This window comes from Phyllopteryx taeniolatus, chromosome 2, assembly GCF_024500385.1.
Source record: "Phyllopteryx taeniolatus isolate TA_2022b chromosome 2, UOR_Ptae_1.2, whole genome shotgun sequence".
Lineage (NCBI taxonomy): Eukaryota > Metazoa > Chordata > Actinopteri > Syngnathiformes > Syngnathidae > Phyllopteryx > Phyllopteryx taeniolatus.
In genome coordinates this window covers 1,209,712-1,225,674 of record NC_084503.1, presented here as the reverse complement: position 1 = coordinate 1,225,674, position 15,963 = coordinate 1,209,712, and the positions used below count along the sequence as shown (strand labels likewise).

At 41.8% G+C, this 15,963-nt stretch overlaps 1 protein-coding gene across 5 annotated transcripts in view; it reads left to right on the top strand.

Moving 5' to 3' along the window:
• sox6 (SRY-box transcription factor 6) overlaps positions 1–14,434 on the top strand; it is a 151,065-nt gene extending 136,631 nt beyond the window's left edge. For all 5 annotated transcript variants that reach the window (XM_061751272.1, XM_061751289.1, XM_061751282.1 and 2 more), the window contains 3 exons: positions 4,216–4,389; positions 6,136–6,352; positions 8,754–14,434. In XM_061751272.1, coding sequence (XP_061607256.1) covers positions 4,216–4,389; positions 6,136–6,352; positions 8,754–9,060 — 698 coding nt within the window. In that variant the 3' untranslated portion in view covers positions 9,061–14,434. The remainder of the gene's footprint in view (positions 1–4,215; positions 4,390–6,135; positions 6,353–8,753) is intronic.
• Positions 14,435–15,963: the final 1,529 nt, after the last annotated feature.

Genomic DNA, 15,963 nt, shown 5'->3' with positions numbered 1-15,963 from the left:
TAGTCAAGAGACGAGCTTATTTACATTGCATTTGTGCGACAGCGACAACAGTACGTATCTGTGCGAAAAGCCCAGTCCGGCTTCCCTCCAACGGAGCAAGTCACCTGGCTGGTTTGCTGGTTAACTACGGATGTGGCACAAGCTGATGGAAGGCAGTTGTTTTGTCCCTCTCCATAAGCAGCTCACCTCTGCCCATATGCATGCACACCAGTATATAAATTGCTGAATCAGTGTCAGTGATAGAGTAATGGGCCGGGAGGCATCGTAAATTACGGCGAGCGCTCCCTGGGTGCAGACACTGGCTGTCTTGTCTGAGTGAGCGCTGCGCTCCTGAGCTAATGAATACCTTCATCTGGCCCCGGCAGTCAGCAGATTGGCCCGCGTTGATGGATACTGTCAGCCCTCCGCCACTCCACATTTCATTGCACAATAAACATGCTTGTCAAAAGCAAACAAAGTGAAATCAATTCATCCTGTACAGTGAGCGCATGCTAAATGAAATTAACCAACTGTGGGCTCCGGTGACAGCGGCACCAGTGTATTATTTCCGCCTCCGGCCTTCCGGAGGCTAAAGACGGATGAAACGCAACACTTACATTTCGTGCTTTGCTATTTTTGTATGCGCTGCTATGTGTGTAAGCACATATCTTTGACCGCAGCACAGAAGTAGGATCAGGACCGATTAACGAAAAATGTAAATTAAAAAAAAGAATTATATATATATATATATATATATATACCGTTGGAGATGAAAATATATAGTACAAATTAATAGTCAGACCGTAAATGTGCCATCCATTCCACCGAATTGGTGCCATTGGCTTATTGTAACTCTCTCAAAATAAACTTACATTTAGGTATTTTTTTAACTGTAAATCGGATAATACAAATAATGAAGAACTCAAAATGTGTAACATTATTGTTTTGCTGACAGTTTGACTGTATTGAAACTCCTCATGTGAGTTGCAGAACTGAAAGTAACCGAGAGTGAATTAGCATATAATCCTGAAATACGGTATAGCCAGCCACATGGCATTTATGTGAATAACATGTTGACACGAAGCACACTACAGCGAGTCCACATGAAAATGTACCGTATTTTTCGGACTATAAGTCGCAGTTTTTTTTTCATAGTTTGGCCGAGGGTGCGACTTATACTCCTATGTAAAATTCTTAACACATTATTATAGAATTTCACGTTCTTTTCACACTGACAACCGCAAGAGGGCGCTCTAGGCCTGTATATCTGTACCTGCTACATATAAATTTCCCCCCAAAAAATGCGACTTATACTCCAGTGCCACTTGTATGTTTTTTCCTTCTTTATTATGCATTTTTTGGCTGGTGCGACTTATACTCCGGAGCGACTTATAGTCCGGAAAATACGGTAATAAAAAAATAAATAAAATAAATAAATAACATGACAAAATCATTTCGGTAACAGGACCGAAGTTGAAATAGCCTCAGATAAACAGAAAAGTAAATGCGTGAACTTAATTTTGGCCTGCCAATGACATGATGAATGATGCAACTTTCTGTGGACTGCGTGACTTTTTCAAAGGGGGTAAAGAAAACCAAGACACATGACCACACCAAGTGTCAACATTTTTTTTAAAAGCAATAGTTTTATATATATATATACGCACACACATGGAGAGAGAGGTAGAGAGAGAGAAAATAAACCTAAAGTATAAGTTATATATAAAACATCTAAAGGATTAAAATGTGGCGGCACAGTGGGTTTCTGGTTAGAGTGTCTGCCTCACAGTTCTGAGGAGCGGGGTTCAATCCCCGGTCCCGCCATGGTGGAGTCTGCATGTTCTCCCCTGGCCTGCGCGGCTTCTCTCCGGGCACTCCGCTTTCCTCCCACATCCCAAAAACATGCACGGTAGGTTCATTGACAACTCGAAATTGCCCGTAGGTGTGAATGTGAGTGCGAATGGTTGTTTGTTTCTATGTGCCCTGCGATTGGCCGGCGATGGGTTCAGGGTGTACCCCGCCTCCTGCCCAGAGATAGCTGGGATAGGCTCCAGCCCTAGAGAGGATAAGCTGTAAAGAAAATGGATGGATGGATGGATGGATGGATTCAAATGTTTCTATTTTATTGTAAAGTCTAAATTTAGGAAGCGGGAACATTCAACAAATGCTGTTTTTCTGGTTTTCAAGGTTGTTTTAATTATTCTTTGAAAATGTATTGATTAAATACAACAGGACACTTTGCCTAGTAGGAAAAATGTGAATTCATTTGATGACAAATTCATAGCTCCCTCCCCCCGGGGACACAATGCCACCAATTCATTGGAATGTCCCATGTCATGCTTTTTTTTCAGTGACGTGTTTGTGCTTCTGATAACAGGATTATGACTGTACAGTAAGTTGAAGCCTCTGTGCAGTGTCACAATATTTGCTCTTTCGGGGGGCTGAAGCCTCCGGAGATATGTTGCTCTCGACTGTTAAAGAGCAAACGTGGTGGAAATGGAAGCAGGCCGCTTTGCACTGTGAGAAGCATTTGAACAGACAAAACCTTCTCACACGAACTCTTTCCGTGTTTCAGACCCTGGAGCTGGTCAGGCTGGAAATAGAAGTGCGGCATCTCGAGTGATTAGGGAAGAGCGAGCGTGAACGAATGTCAACGCGCAGCCTCCATTACTCATTAAGAATGTGATTTTGTTTATCATTTGAAATCATAATAGAAATCAAAGGCCAGGTAATGTTTGCCAGGCTGCTGGTGCAATGGTCTAATGAGAAGGCTTCACATGTGGATGATGAAATATGCATGAGTCATCACAAGCTTTCTTTCACAGACTTGAGATCATTAAAGATGTATCGGAGCATATGGAAGGCTTTTTTTTTTTTTTTTTTTTGTCTTATATTTTCCAGCCTTGTTTATCAACATGTTTTTGTTTGTTGAAATATTCATCGTGCTTTTATTTAATTCTTTCACATCTTACTTATAAAAGGAAGCAAATGTGCATGCAAACAGAAATCATTATCAGTTTGATGTACAGTTTAATACGGGGAGAAACACTGCTCTGCTGAGAGTGAACGCCCCGATTGAGAAAGCAATCATCTCATCAACGATGTGTGAAGAACACTTTCTTTTACAAAAGTCTCAACGTCTCTGCTTTGCTCTCGTTTCCCCAAACTTTTTGGCGCGCGTGCACATTTTACGGATGCCGAACTGAAATGGAAGCAAGTGATGTGAGAAGTGTGAACGCTTGCGCACGAAACATGGAAATATCCACCGCAGTTATTATAATACGGTGGAAAGTCCAGGTGAAAAAAATTACAAGTTTGCTATTTTCATTTTTGGGGGTCATATTTATCAAAACAATCATTACGACTTGACAGTAGTGCATGTTACATATGATCGGTGAAAACAAACAAATCAGCTGTCTCTCGCCCCAATATTCTGCCTCTAACTTGACATAGAAGAAACCACCGTGCCCGAGAAAAACAACCAATCAGAGACAGAAGCCGTGGACTCGTGATGTGTCAATCATAGGTCATGCGTACGACAGAAAGTGGCTTTTTTTGTGTGTGTTTTTCTTAACATCACAAACTCGCATCAAATGTACACAAAATTTCGGCGGGAAAAAAACATCAACATATCAACAACCTATTGATGGATGTATTGATTGAATGATCAAAAACACAACTCACCACTTTGCAAACACACAGTGTATCATTGCATATAAAACAGTGTTTAGTTGTGAGACTCACAAAAGGTTGTCTGTGTCAGTAAGAAAAAACTTTTTAAAAAAGGACTCTCATCAGTATGTGGGCATCCCTGTAAGTAACAATACCACATATGAACATTTATATCATCTCTCTTCTTTTAGCAAAAGTAAATACATTTATTAATTAATTAATTTAAAAAAAAAAACAACAGTTTTTACTGTAACAGCGTCTGAAAGTCTGCCCAACAATCTCAGTCTGAAAAGACAGAAGGCCCTCTGGAAGGCAAAAGAAGGCCTCTCTCTCTATTCTAAAAATGTGTGGGCCTTAGCTTGACTTGCTGAAGAGAGACAGTCAGCGTCCGTGCTGTGCGAGTTAATAACAGTAGCTGAAGGAGACTTTTTAGATGCTTCATCATGAAATCAATGTCTCGCCTCGCTCGCTCGCTCTTCTCAGTCCCTGTTCCGACGGCTCGAGGGTCCCGTCAAGTCAACGGCACTGCCAGTAAACCACTACGATCTTGTCTTCGGCCAACAGGAGGCGCCGGATCAGCCGAGGCGAGAGTCTTCAGGGAGGCGAGGGGGAGGAACAGCAACGAGCCGCATATTAAGAGGCCGATGAATGCGTTCATGGTGTGGGCCAAAGATGAGCGGCGCAAGATCCTCCAGGCCTTCCCGGACATGCACAACTCCAATATAAGCAAGATTCTGGGTAAGTCCTTACAGGTCATTGCACCCAACACCACAAACCACCAAAGAAGCCATGCTGCTGTTATTTGGTTACAACTACAGAATTTCAGAAGTTGAATTACCTTTCATATTTACTGTCTCATTTCAGTTCTTTTGGGAAAAAAAAAAAATAATCCTTCAATGTGTTTATTGCCACTCCCAGTTGAGGATTGATTGTTTTTTTTTGCACTTGGCTTTAGATAAGTCAGTTTAGCTTGATACTAACAAACAATGCAGCAGACTGCAAGCACGTATATGTCTGTCTGTATCATACTGCCCTACGGTGGCCAAGGTGTGTACACCAGGAGGAGCCACACAATCTCCACTGAATTTGGCAAAAAAAAAAAAACTTTGTTTCTTTACATTCTATTGAATTCTGTCATTACTGCATCTTTTTTTTTTTTAAAGTACAATATTATGGAATGCTATTTTCTTATTAAAAACTACCTTTTTTGGGAGGTGGATGTTGGAACCGATTAATGGCATTTCGATTCATTTCATTGAGAAAGATTATTTGGGATACGAGTGTTTGGAGTTACGAGCGTGGTCACAGAAGGAATTCAACTCGTTTCTCACGGCGCCAATGTATTTAAAATTGAGTCACCCCCCCTAACAGGAGATTGATTAGCTTTCAGTCTGTGTAGAAAAAAAATCACCTAAGCAACAAATGACAGAGGCTTAATATGTGTTGTCCCCTTAGCAGTGGAGTCCATCCATCATAGTTGCGAAAAGTGCTATCAGTCGCGTCCCACAGACCAAGCATCCTCCGTCTACACTGGCTTGTTGTTCCTTACTGTCTGACACCAGAGAAAGTCTCTTGTCTCACTCAAGTGCTAAAGCCACTCAGACAGTGTGGAATGGGAAACTTTTTTTTTTTACGCTTTCAAACTGAAAATAAAGGCAGTCGGAATATAGTAAGCTATAAGCTCCCAGGTGAAACAATACATTCCGGTGGTCAACCTGCAATTTGGAAACAAACCTTCCCACGACGGCGGGCACGGTGAACGAGTGGTTAGCACTCTGCTTCTTCATCGACAATCTCACCATGTCTTTGTTGTTCAATCAAAAAATAATACAGTACAGAATATTATTTGTGAAGACTCAAAATCCCATACAGGGTCATAGGTTTTCCGTCGCAGTGCGACGATAGATGTGCCGTGCTCAATCGCTTAGTGTGCTGCGAAGTGTCGCAAAGTGTCATTTTTTTCCGCGATGGTCCACTTGAGTCGTTTCGGCCGCGTTGCTCGGTGTGCGGCGGGCCGAAGACAAATGATGAGGCGTAATGCGAAGAGGATTCATATTGCAGATTCATATTGCAAAGAAAAATGCACGTCAAAAGTCAAGTGAGTGACCACACGTGACGAAGCTGGCCTTCGTGCTTTGAATGCGACTTGGCTTACTTTACGCTGAGGGGGTCAAATTCAATCACACACGGTGCCAAAACGCAAAGCACACTTTAGGTAGCGGGCCGCGCTAAAATGTAACATTTTTGAATGTGAATCGAAACAGACAGGATGCAATGTTATTCTAGAATAAATCAACTTGAACTTTAAAACGGCTTAAAATGTGTTGCCCCACGTAAAAATGTCTTCTGTCACCGCACCTTCGGGCTTCGACTATGATGTATTCAATGAAGTGGATTCCTTGTCAATCATGTTAATTGGTTATAAAATGTCTTGACTTCTTCCGGTGTTCTGTCAAATAATCGTTTTGTTTTTTTCCTGCACAGGTTCCCGGTGGAAGTCCATGTCCAACCAGGACAAGCAGCCGTATTATGAAGAACAGGCGCGTCTGAGTAAGCTCCACTTAGAGAAGTACCCCAACTACAAGTACAAGCCCCGGCCTAAGAGGACTTGCATCATCGACGGCAAGAAGCTGCGCATCGGAGAATACAAGCAGATGATGCGCTCGCGGCGACAAGAGATGAGGCAGTTCTTCACTGTCGGGTAAGGGGCACGCTCGCGCTGTTTCATATAACGCTATACACGAAGTCCTCGATTTACGAACGAGTTCCGTTCCTACGCTGGCGACGTAACACGAATTTCCGCATAAGTCGCATTTCACGTTAAAGTCGAAATTTACGGCGAAATACTTCTGTTACGGGTATTGTCCCACGCGATTGTGACAGCAAGCTCAGTGTGTGTGGGCGTGTGCGTCGATATGTGAGTGAGAAGGAGTGCGCGCCGGTGCGAGTGTGTACAGTGGCGAGTGTAGTGACGGCGACCGGGGAAGAGTCGCGATTAGCGGAGGACCCGTTGACGTCGAATGCGCAGAGGAGCTAATAAAGCCGTTCGAGCAGCAAATTTATTGTCGCCGCCGCCCGGCTCGGCCGCGCGACGACAGAAGGGAGTTCACCCCGAGGAGGACGACCTCGGTCGGCCCCGCAGAAGGCGTCTCCCGACCGCGGTCGGGTGACCGTAGCAGGAAAGGTTAACGCTTCGTATAAAGAAACTCAAATACATTTGAATAAAAACACAAGATGCTGTACTTCCCATTACTGCTGAGAGTGCGAAAAAGGCAAAGATACTCCCGCCGCACAAACACAGACACGCGTTACGCGCTAGCTAAGCGGAAACACTATGGTGCTGGGACAAAATGGCGGACGAGGCACGGGCGTCGTAAAGTCGAAACGTCGTAACTCGGGGACTTCCTGTATAGGTCATTCCAGAATCGGAGGAAAATTTAGGCACCAATATTTATTAAAACCAGACCACTTTATTTGATAACTTTGTATTATGTTTAAAGAATGAATGCGGCTGCAACCCTGTTATAGATACCAAAGCGACTGAAAAGCATTTACTTCAAATATTTCTGATTAAATCCTTAAATCCCTAAAATGTTATTTGAATACTGATATCATTTTACGATTACTTCAATTACAATAACAGTGTGGCAAATCTGTGCTGATGTAGTTTTGCTCCAGAGTACATGCTAGCTGTGTTAGCTGCTATGCTGACCGCCCGAGAGCAAACTTAGCTACTTTTTCTAATCATATGCGTAACGGGGTTGCATTGGTTTGAAGGACAAACTCCATTACAGCTGAAAAGATAGTAAAATATTAAAAATAGAAGTGAGGACTTCCCTTAGTTGTAGCTAAGCCACCAAGCCAATGAGCTTGGTGACGTCATTTGTAGTCATGGAGCTCACTTTGTTCTTCCTCGAGATGGCTACAGACGCTTTAGTAACAGTGTTCAGTGTATGTTGAGAGACACAACTTCAAACCATTCAAATATTTGTGTGCTAAAAGGTTTTAACAATTACAAGGAAGACACATCAACAAAAAGCATACAGGAAAAAAGCAGTATTTTATAATACTAATACAACAACACGCACTACATACTCATAATAATGTGAGTTGGTCATCGAGAGGGAGAGAAAAAGAGGAAATCACTTTTACTGCTGTTACAATTATAGTTTGTCTCAGGACAGCTGTAATTTACACAACAAGTGCATGTTTTGGGCATTATTTAAAATTCACGGGGGCTGCCTGCACGGTCTTCCAATTCTGGAAAGCCTCAAATAACAATAAGTGCTGTTTATGATGTAACACTATTTCCCACTAGCACGTGTAGACTTAACCTTCCTGCACTTGTGTTTAAATCAATAGCAGTGGTTTAATCATTTTCGACAATAGCAGCCTGCAAATGGGGCATGAAGTGCAGCGCTTATTACAGGATTGAACCCGTAAGTATAGACTTGGGGAAGGCTGCGGGCGGGCCGCACTCGAATTTGACGTGTGTGTGTGTGGCGTCAACCGCCACTCCTCTCCAGGTGTTCCCGTGTCAGGCACGTTCTTCAAGTGGCCTGCCCATCAGTCACACGCTGGAACAGCAGATGAGTCAATGACACCAGAGATTTACCATTGAACTTCATATCCATTGCGTTGAGTAAATGTTGCTTACAGAGTTATATACCACCACCAAATGGTGGTGACTTCGCCCATGTCTATGGCATTACCCATTGTGTGGTAGCATTCAGCTAGCGCAGGCTATGTGTAATACATTCTTTGTTTAATGTTTAGTTTGGCAGTAAATGTCGTTTACTGGGGATGGCGTTAAACAGCCCGAAGCACATTTTAAGAGCCGTAACTTGTCGATGGTGTGTGTGTGCACATTTTTGGCCACTTATAATAGGACCTCAGCGTTTCATTCGTCTGATGAGGACACCAAAACCACTTTTATGGTGACATTGAACAAGAGCAGAAGAGAGCAGGTTGTTGGTCTTCAGTTTCCAATGATTCGCGCAATGACAATGGAAGCTAGCTAGAACGCAGGTGCCCAAGTAGTTTACGAAGAGCGACGTAGAATCATATCGAATTCAAATACATTGTCACCCTTGTACATCCAGGCAACCGCCCCAGATTCCCATCACCACAAGCGCCAGTATGGTTTACCCCGGGGCCCTCGCTATGGCAACGACGACGCCCTCGCCCCAAATGACGTCGGAGTGCTCGAGCGCCTCGGCGAGTCCTGAGCCGACCATCCCCGTCATTCAGAGCACCTTCAACATGAAGCTGGAGGCCAACAACATCGCCAAAAACAGAGAGCAGGTCAACGGCGAGGACGACATGGACATATACGAAGACTTTGAGGACGAGCCCAAATCAGACTACAGTAGTGAAAATGACACACAAGAGCCGGTCAACGCCAACTAATGGACGTCCAGCGGGGAAATGTTAAGACGGCACCACCAAGGTTTGAAAGTGTTCACAAGGAGGACACAAACATGATGCAAGCCAGCATGTGGCTTCAGTAAATCAAAAGAAAAAAAAAGCTATTTGGTCTTAAGCGTTTCTTCGTGTGTGTGTGTGTGTGTGTGTAGCTACTATACGTTTGTCTTGTTTTTTTTTTAAATGTCCTTTTTCTCATGTCATTGTGATCATGGACGTCGCAAACAAAATGGCTGTGACCTAGAACATACAGAACTTGAAATCAAACATTTGCTTATTACGGTTTATTGACCTTGTTTCTGAACCATTTCGGGAAATGACAGAAGTGTCTCACTCAGGTATTGTGTGCCAGCCAACAGCTTGCGAATGTGTCTGATCATCATGGCGACATCACCAGAACAAAAGGTCACATGATTCCATCGCACATCGGTATCAGTACAATTTATGCTATTAAACCCCCGAGGTAGTGCGTCAGTGCCAAACAAGTAACTTCTATTAAGAGAGAGGATAAATCAGTGACAATTAATCCAGATTCATTATCTACACAAATACGAGTCGGGAAGTGCAGAAGAGTTTCCTGTAATCACGAAACAAAGATTAGCCCAATCCACTCGGGGGGGGGGGGGAGTGCATCACCACTCGCCCGCTCCGAGTCCTACGAGCCATTCCCAGTCAGCGATTTGTTAATCTGAGTGATTGTAATCAGGCCAGAATGCGCCAGGGCCAACAGGCCGACAGGCCCACAAGCCGCCAAGCCGGCGGATTGGAAGAGCGGCGGAAGGCAGCTTTGGAGGCATTACAATCTCAAATTGTGTAGCGACACAACATTCTCTTAAACGCTTTAGCCCCCATTTGGAGGGCGAGTTTAAAGTCTTAGCTCCTAAACTTTTTTTTTTTTTTTTTTAATTCTTTTTTGACATTGTAAATCTTAAACGGACACTAAGAAGTCTTAAAGCAGAGGACAGTCATTGGGTCGATGCCGTGACTTGATTACTGGCGCAGTCTTACGACATGAGGACATTTATACAATGGACGACCTGCAACATTGGTCAAGTGCACTTAGGCTAGGGGTGTCCAAACTTTGGCGTACAGGAAAATCAAAGGATGCAAGGGCCGCGCTGACATCTTTTTAGCCACAGTCAAAAGGAAAAAGAAAAAGAAAAAACAAAAAGAAATGAGGAAAACTGAAATGGTGAAAATCGGTTTCACAGCAATTATCTTCAAACATGTGTCATGTATTTAAAAACACATCTCTGACTTCATGTTGCCGCACGGGTTTCAAACTCAAGGCCCGCGGGCCAGGTCTGGCCTGCCGCATCATTTTATGCGGCCCACAAATCAACTTCCATGATTATTACTAAAATATGTACCAACACTTTAAATTGTCATATTTAATAAATAATAATGTTGAGATATTGCAAGCATTGTTTTTGTTACCAAACCCTTTTACAGTAACTTGAACAAAAGTAGAACAAACTATTATCTATTAGCTATTATTGTTGTGTCTATGTAATAATCTGATTAGGCGATTCAATATTTATATGGTTTCGTAGTCATAATGGCCCTCTGAAGAAAACAACGTGGCCCCGTGACAAAAATGAGTTTGACACCCCTGCTTTTCAGGTTCGTTAAGAAAGTGGAGCAAACAATGGCGATTGATGCTATTTTCTGCTGTCCCTGAATTATCTTTACTCATTTGGGTGTTAGGAAAAGAAATCTTTGAGAAATATTTTTTGTTTTTGCATTGTTGCAAAACAATGTACGAACTTCTTCTCCAACCTTGGGCCCAGTGTAGAAATGAAGTACTATAGTACAATGCAGGCAAACGACACAGTCTGTGTCGATCGTAAAGTTTGTATGCTGCAAATGCCCCCTGGCCGTAGTTTGGACACCCCTGTTTTCCCGCTCGGAAATCTGACAAATGACCCGCTTTGGCAAGCTAAAGCTCCTCGAGCAGTCAAAGCCTCCATTTTGAGACGCGCGGTTTTAAGTGGCTCCCCCCTCCGCTGCCCCCGATGCCCTGCCCCGACCCCTGCCCGGAGTAGCCTGAGCCCACAGGGGGCGCCATCTGGCTCAGAAAGAACACCCAAGGCCAACAATAGAAAGCGAAGGTGCGCGTCCCTCCATCAAAGTGCTGGAAGTGAGGCCTCGGCAGGGTCACCAGGCGCCGGCGAGCAGATGGAACAAGTACATCACAAGCTGTGGGGGATTATTAAAATGACTGACGACTGGATATCGTGTGAAATGCGCCATTATTAATGCATGACTTGGGTTAGTCCCCCCGCTCGCCCTTGAAGCTGTCCATTTTAGATCCCGCCGGTCGATCGCTGGACCTCCAATTCGTTTCCACATTTGTATCACGTCATCCTATTGTAGGACGCTCCCATCCCATGTTTGTGGTTCATTATTATTTATTGTCCTTGTGTTCTGAATTTGAGCTACAACACACACTTTACAGAGTGGATCTCCTCACAACTTGTGTTCCTCCTGTCTGCTGGTGGTTGGACTGAATTGTATGTGATTGTAAATATCCTCCATATGACCATGCCTCACACGTTTAGCGGGGGCTATCTACGAAGGACTGAAAGTTGACTCTGCTCATGTGGCGAAAAGACAAAAACAACAACAAAAACATTAAGACGAACTCATAAAGGAGACGCCGTTTCAGACGTGTTTGACGCACTGGATATAAATTGTATTTTTTATCAATTCTGATAAATGTGAATCTGTTTGAGGAAAAAACAAAACAAAACAAAAAACCACCATGAATTAACAAAAGTCCCCAGATGGACTCAAGTGGGTTTGCTCTCACAGCTGCCAGATTTTAGGCCTGTTTTTTCTTTTTTTTTGTCTATTTAGTTTATTTATGCAAAGACACGTGATGGATGAACGTTTTGGTGACGCTGCCTTGGGGAAAAACGTAAACATTTTGACAGCAGGCTTCCTTTAGCCAGGAAACACCAGAGTATTGTGTATGAATCTATTAAGTTGTATTTATTACGAGCTACCAGAATTGTCACTAAAACAACAAAAGGACAATCACAGAACCAGAATGAGGAAAAAATGACATGCTTGACCAATTGGGAGTTGTAAAATTCACCATCTTATTTAGATTTTATTGTACATATATAAGAAATCTATTTTTATTTGATTATTTAGGAAAGCATAAGTTATCTAAGTGGCTCATCTTTTTGATTTCTTTCATCTTTCTATGTGAGTTCACGTTTGGAAAAAAAAAAAAAGCCATTGTACCTTGAGAAGATGCTGAGTTAGGATCATCTGTCTGAGTTCTGATAATCATCCCTGGATTCACTGAAAATCAATCCATTCAAAATAAGATACAGTGGTGCCTTGAGATACGATCTTAATTCGTTCTGTAGCAAAGCACTTGTATCTCAAAGCAGCTTTCCCGACTGAAATGAATGGAAATGCCATTAATCCATTCCAGCCTCCCCGAAAAAAAAACAAAAAGTTAATTTTTTAAAAAGGAAAAAAAAGCACTCTAAAATATTATACTTTATAAAACGTATAGTTATAACATTATTCACTAGAATGTATTGTGCATCACGATCTATTTATTTATTATCGATGCTATTCGTTAGCCCGTGTGTGGCGTTTTGCAGCGAGTGTTAGCGATAGACTAGCGGAAGGAAAAGCTGCGTGGTTGTTTTCACTGCGCAATGTGGGATTCTCTTTGTTTAATGTTTAGCTTGACAGTAAACAGCTTGAAACCTTTTTGGGAAGAATTCTTGACTCTTTGCCAAACTGTTGCTTGTTGTAAAGTGAGTTGAGTTCACAGCCACCAAATAGTGTTGGAAAAATCGTCCCCCCAAAAAACCAGCTTGTATCTCGAAAAGCTGTTAAATTCGCATTTGGAGGCACCGCTGTATTGCTCTTCAAAGTTTTCACTTCAACAAGAAGCACTTGACGTCAAAGAATTTGATCCTAATCAACGATTCAAGCGAACAGCACTTAGTGGCGATAAAGACAAAAGCAGCGAGTGGTGCTTTTCCATCATGGATTACATCGTGTGATTGTTTTCAACACGTTTGCTGTTTTCTATCATTTGAAAAGTGGGAATGTGCATATATTATTTACACGTGGCAAAAATGCTGTTCTCGACAATTTTGTCTCGTATTTTTCACGAATCATTTCTTATCCATCCATTTTGCTTCTTAATCCTCCATGCAAACGGTTTGTATGCACAACTGAGGACAAAAAGCGCATATGTTGGTTTAACCCTTTATACTGTCATTTGATTTCATATTCTTTTTTTTTTTTTTGCCTTCTTTCGGAGCGCCGAATATGGTGGGAATGTTGTTTGCGTTAATTTAATCAGCACAATTCACTGAAATGCTGGACCGACTTACTAGCTGCTGTTCAGAAGGGCAACATAATAATATTTGGTGTTGTTCTATAGAGGTACATTTCTTGCTTTCTAGTTGTTTCTCAAGCAACACTGTGTCGGGCTCTTCCATCAGCCGAGCCTGGATTTTTCAAATGGCTGGGTCTGCGTATATAAATATACCTTTTGGTTTGGTTTTTTTTCCTGGCAGGTACCTACAGTAGGCAAATGGAAAGTATTGTTTGCGTGTTGTTAGAGAGAAGAAGAATTACATAGTGTCTGTTGCTGCTTTTTTAAAAAAAAGAAAAAAAGTTTATGTCTGAATATGTAAATAGTTTATCATAATATCTTGTACAGTCCAATGTAAAGTTTTTAATTCAACTTAATAATGTTGCCATCATTGTGTTCACATTCTTTATACATGACAAAAGATAATTTGCTCGGTGATATTGCTCAAAAGAACAAAAAATGTTTGTTTGTTTGGCTTCCTCGTGTCCACCAGCAGCTCCTTGGTTTCCATGTGCAGTATTGATGTGTGCTAAACTTAAGGTGAATCATTTGACTGTGTGTGTGTGTGTGCGTGCGGGCGGGCGAGCAGGCGGTTGTGTGCGCGCACGCACGCACGTGTGTGTGTGTGTAGCGCTATCTCCCCGGCTTTTGTAGTATTACTATATCAAGTCAAAACAAACCAAGACATAAATAAATGGTATATTTGGGTGCATCTAGGCATCATGGAAATGTGCAAACTGTGTAAAAAAAATAAAGAAGTAAATGATCCCGGCAAGAATCAGTTCAGGCATTTCGTGGTGTAATAGCATTTCTGTACGCGTCAGTCCATTGTAACAATACGACAGGAGGCTGACGAGCGGCCTGTTTACGACGCTCATTTACCTCAAGAAGTTCCTCCCTTTGTGTAAAAGAGAACAAAATTGTGTTGCAGAGAGCTTCTCACGTCACTCCATCTTTTGTACTGCTGTTGACACTTACACATTAAAGAGGCATTTTGTTTAAACACTGGACTACCTCACTGTCTTCTTTACCGACGTCGTTTTCACTGGGCTCATCAAAATGCTGCACGTGTTTGCAAAAAGCATTCGGTTATTGTACAAATCGAATATATTTTCTGACACCAAAACCGAAAAATGATCAGCCTAATTGCATAATTGTAAATTTGATCATACTGTCACAATAGCAATGTGTCTGTGAGTATGTGTTTGCTGGAGATTGTGTTTTTTATTTCTGCGTGTAAATACCGAGTCACCTGTGTGGTTGTAATATACAAAGTTTAAATCGAGACAAATGGAATCTTTTTTTTTTTTTTAGTTGGTTTTTTTCTTGTTTGAAAAGACTTCAGCGGGAAGTACATTATTATTATTAGCCGAAAAGCATAATCGTCCAAATCATTTTTAACTTTGTCGTAAAAAATACAAACGATCTTGCTACACATTTTATTTGTGTCTTTATGTTTGTGTAGATTCTCAGGCATCAAGGTCATGGTGATCCACAAATCTTCAATCTTGTTTGTTGAAATGATTGTTGTTTTCTGAAAAGTTCAAATACGACAAATAATGATATATAACATAATCGGGACAACTGGACTTTTCCTGTTTTCCGAAAATATTCCAAAATGAACACTGCTTGAAGCTACATTGTGACAAATGCAAGGTGAAATTCTATGATCAATTATCATATCTCTGGGGGTGGAAGGCATATATTAGAGCCGCAGGCTTAATTCTTAGAAAGGCCTTTATATGATTACTTTTAAATCATTTCTACAAATAATAATTTAAATAATGTCCATCTAGCCATAAATCTCTGCTGCTTATCAATACAATGACAATACTATATTTCTCATCATAAATGTTATAGATAAATATTTGGTCTGTGTTATATAGAAGGAGGTGTCTCTTTGGGGTGTAGGGTTCATTTATGAATTTGTTTCGGAGGCAAGGTTATTATCGTAAACAAAAACGAACAAAATAAACTAAAATTGAAAAAACATTTTTGTAAACGAAATACAATAAAAACGAGAATGTTTCTAAAACAACATTTTACATTTGGAAAACTAACTATAATTACAGCAAAAACATCATTTGTTTTTGGTCTCTGTCGATTCATTTCAGAAATGATCTTTTAAATGTATTTATTTCGAATAAATACGTCGATAGAGAACAGAGAGGGAAGGAAGGTCCAACAGTCCTTCGGGAACTGGAGTTCACTGACTGCGTGTCGCCGAGAAGTGACGCCATCGGGCAGCGTCGTCGTATCGGCGGCTGACCAGACCAAGCGTAAGTTTTGCCGCGAAGCTAACTTCTACGTCCAAGCTGTTTTTGGCGCTACGTGTTGCTAACGGAAACGGCTAAGCTAGCTATTGACTAACTAGTGCCTTCACGTAACCGGCACGTCGTTTATTCTTTTTGGGGAAAATCCAGAGAAACGGACAACTGCTGAGTGTCTCAAAATGCCACAAAAGGAAGCTTACTTTCTATTTAACAGTCAGAAATCTCAAAGTCCACATGAGAAGTTTGCAATTTAGCAACAAG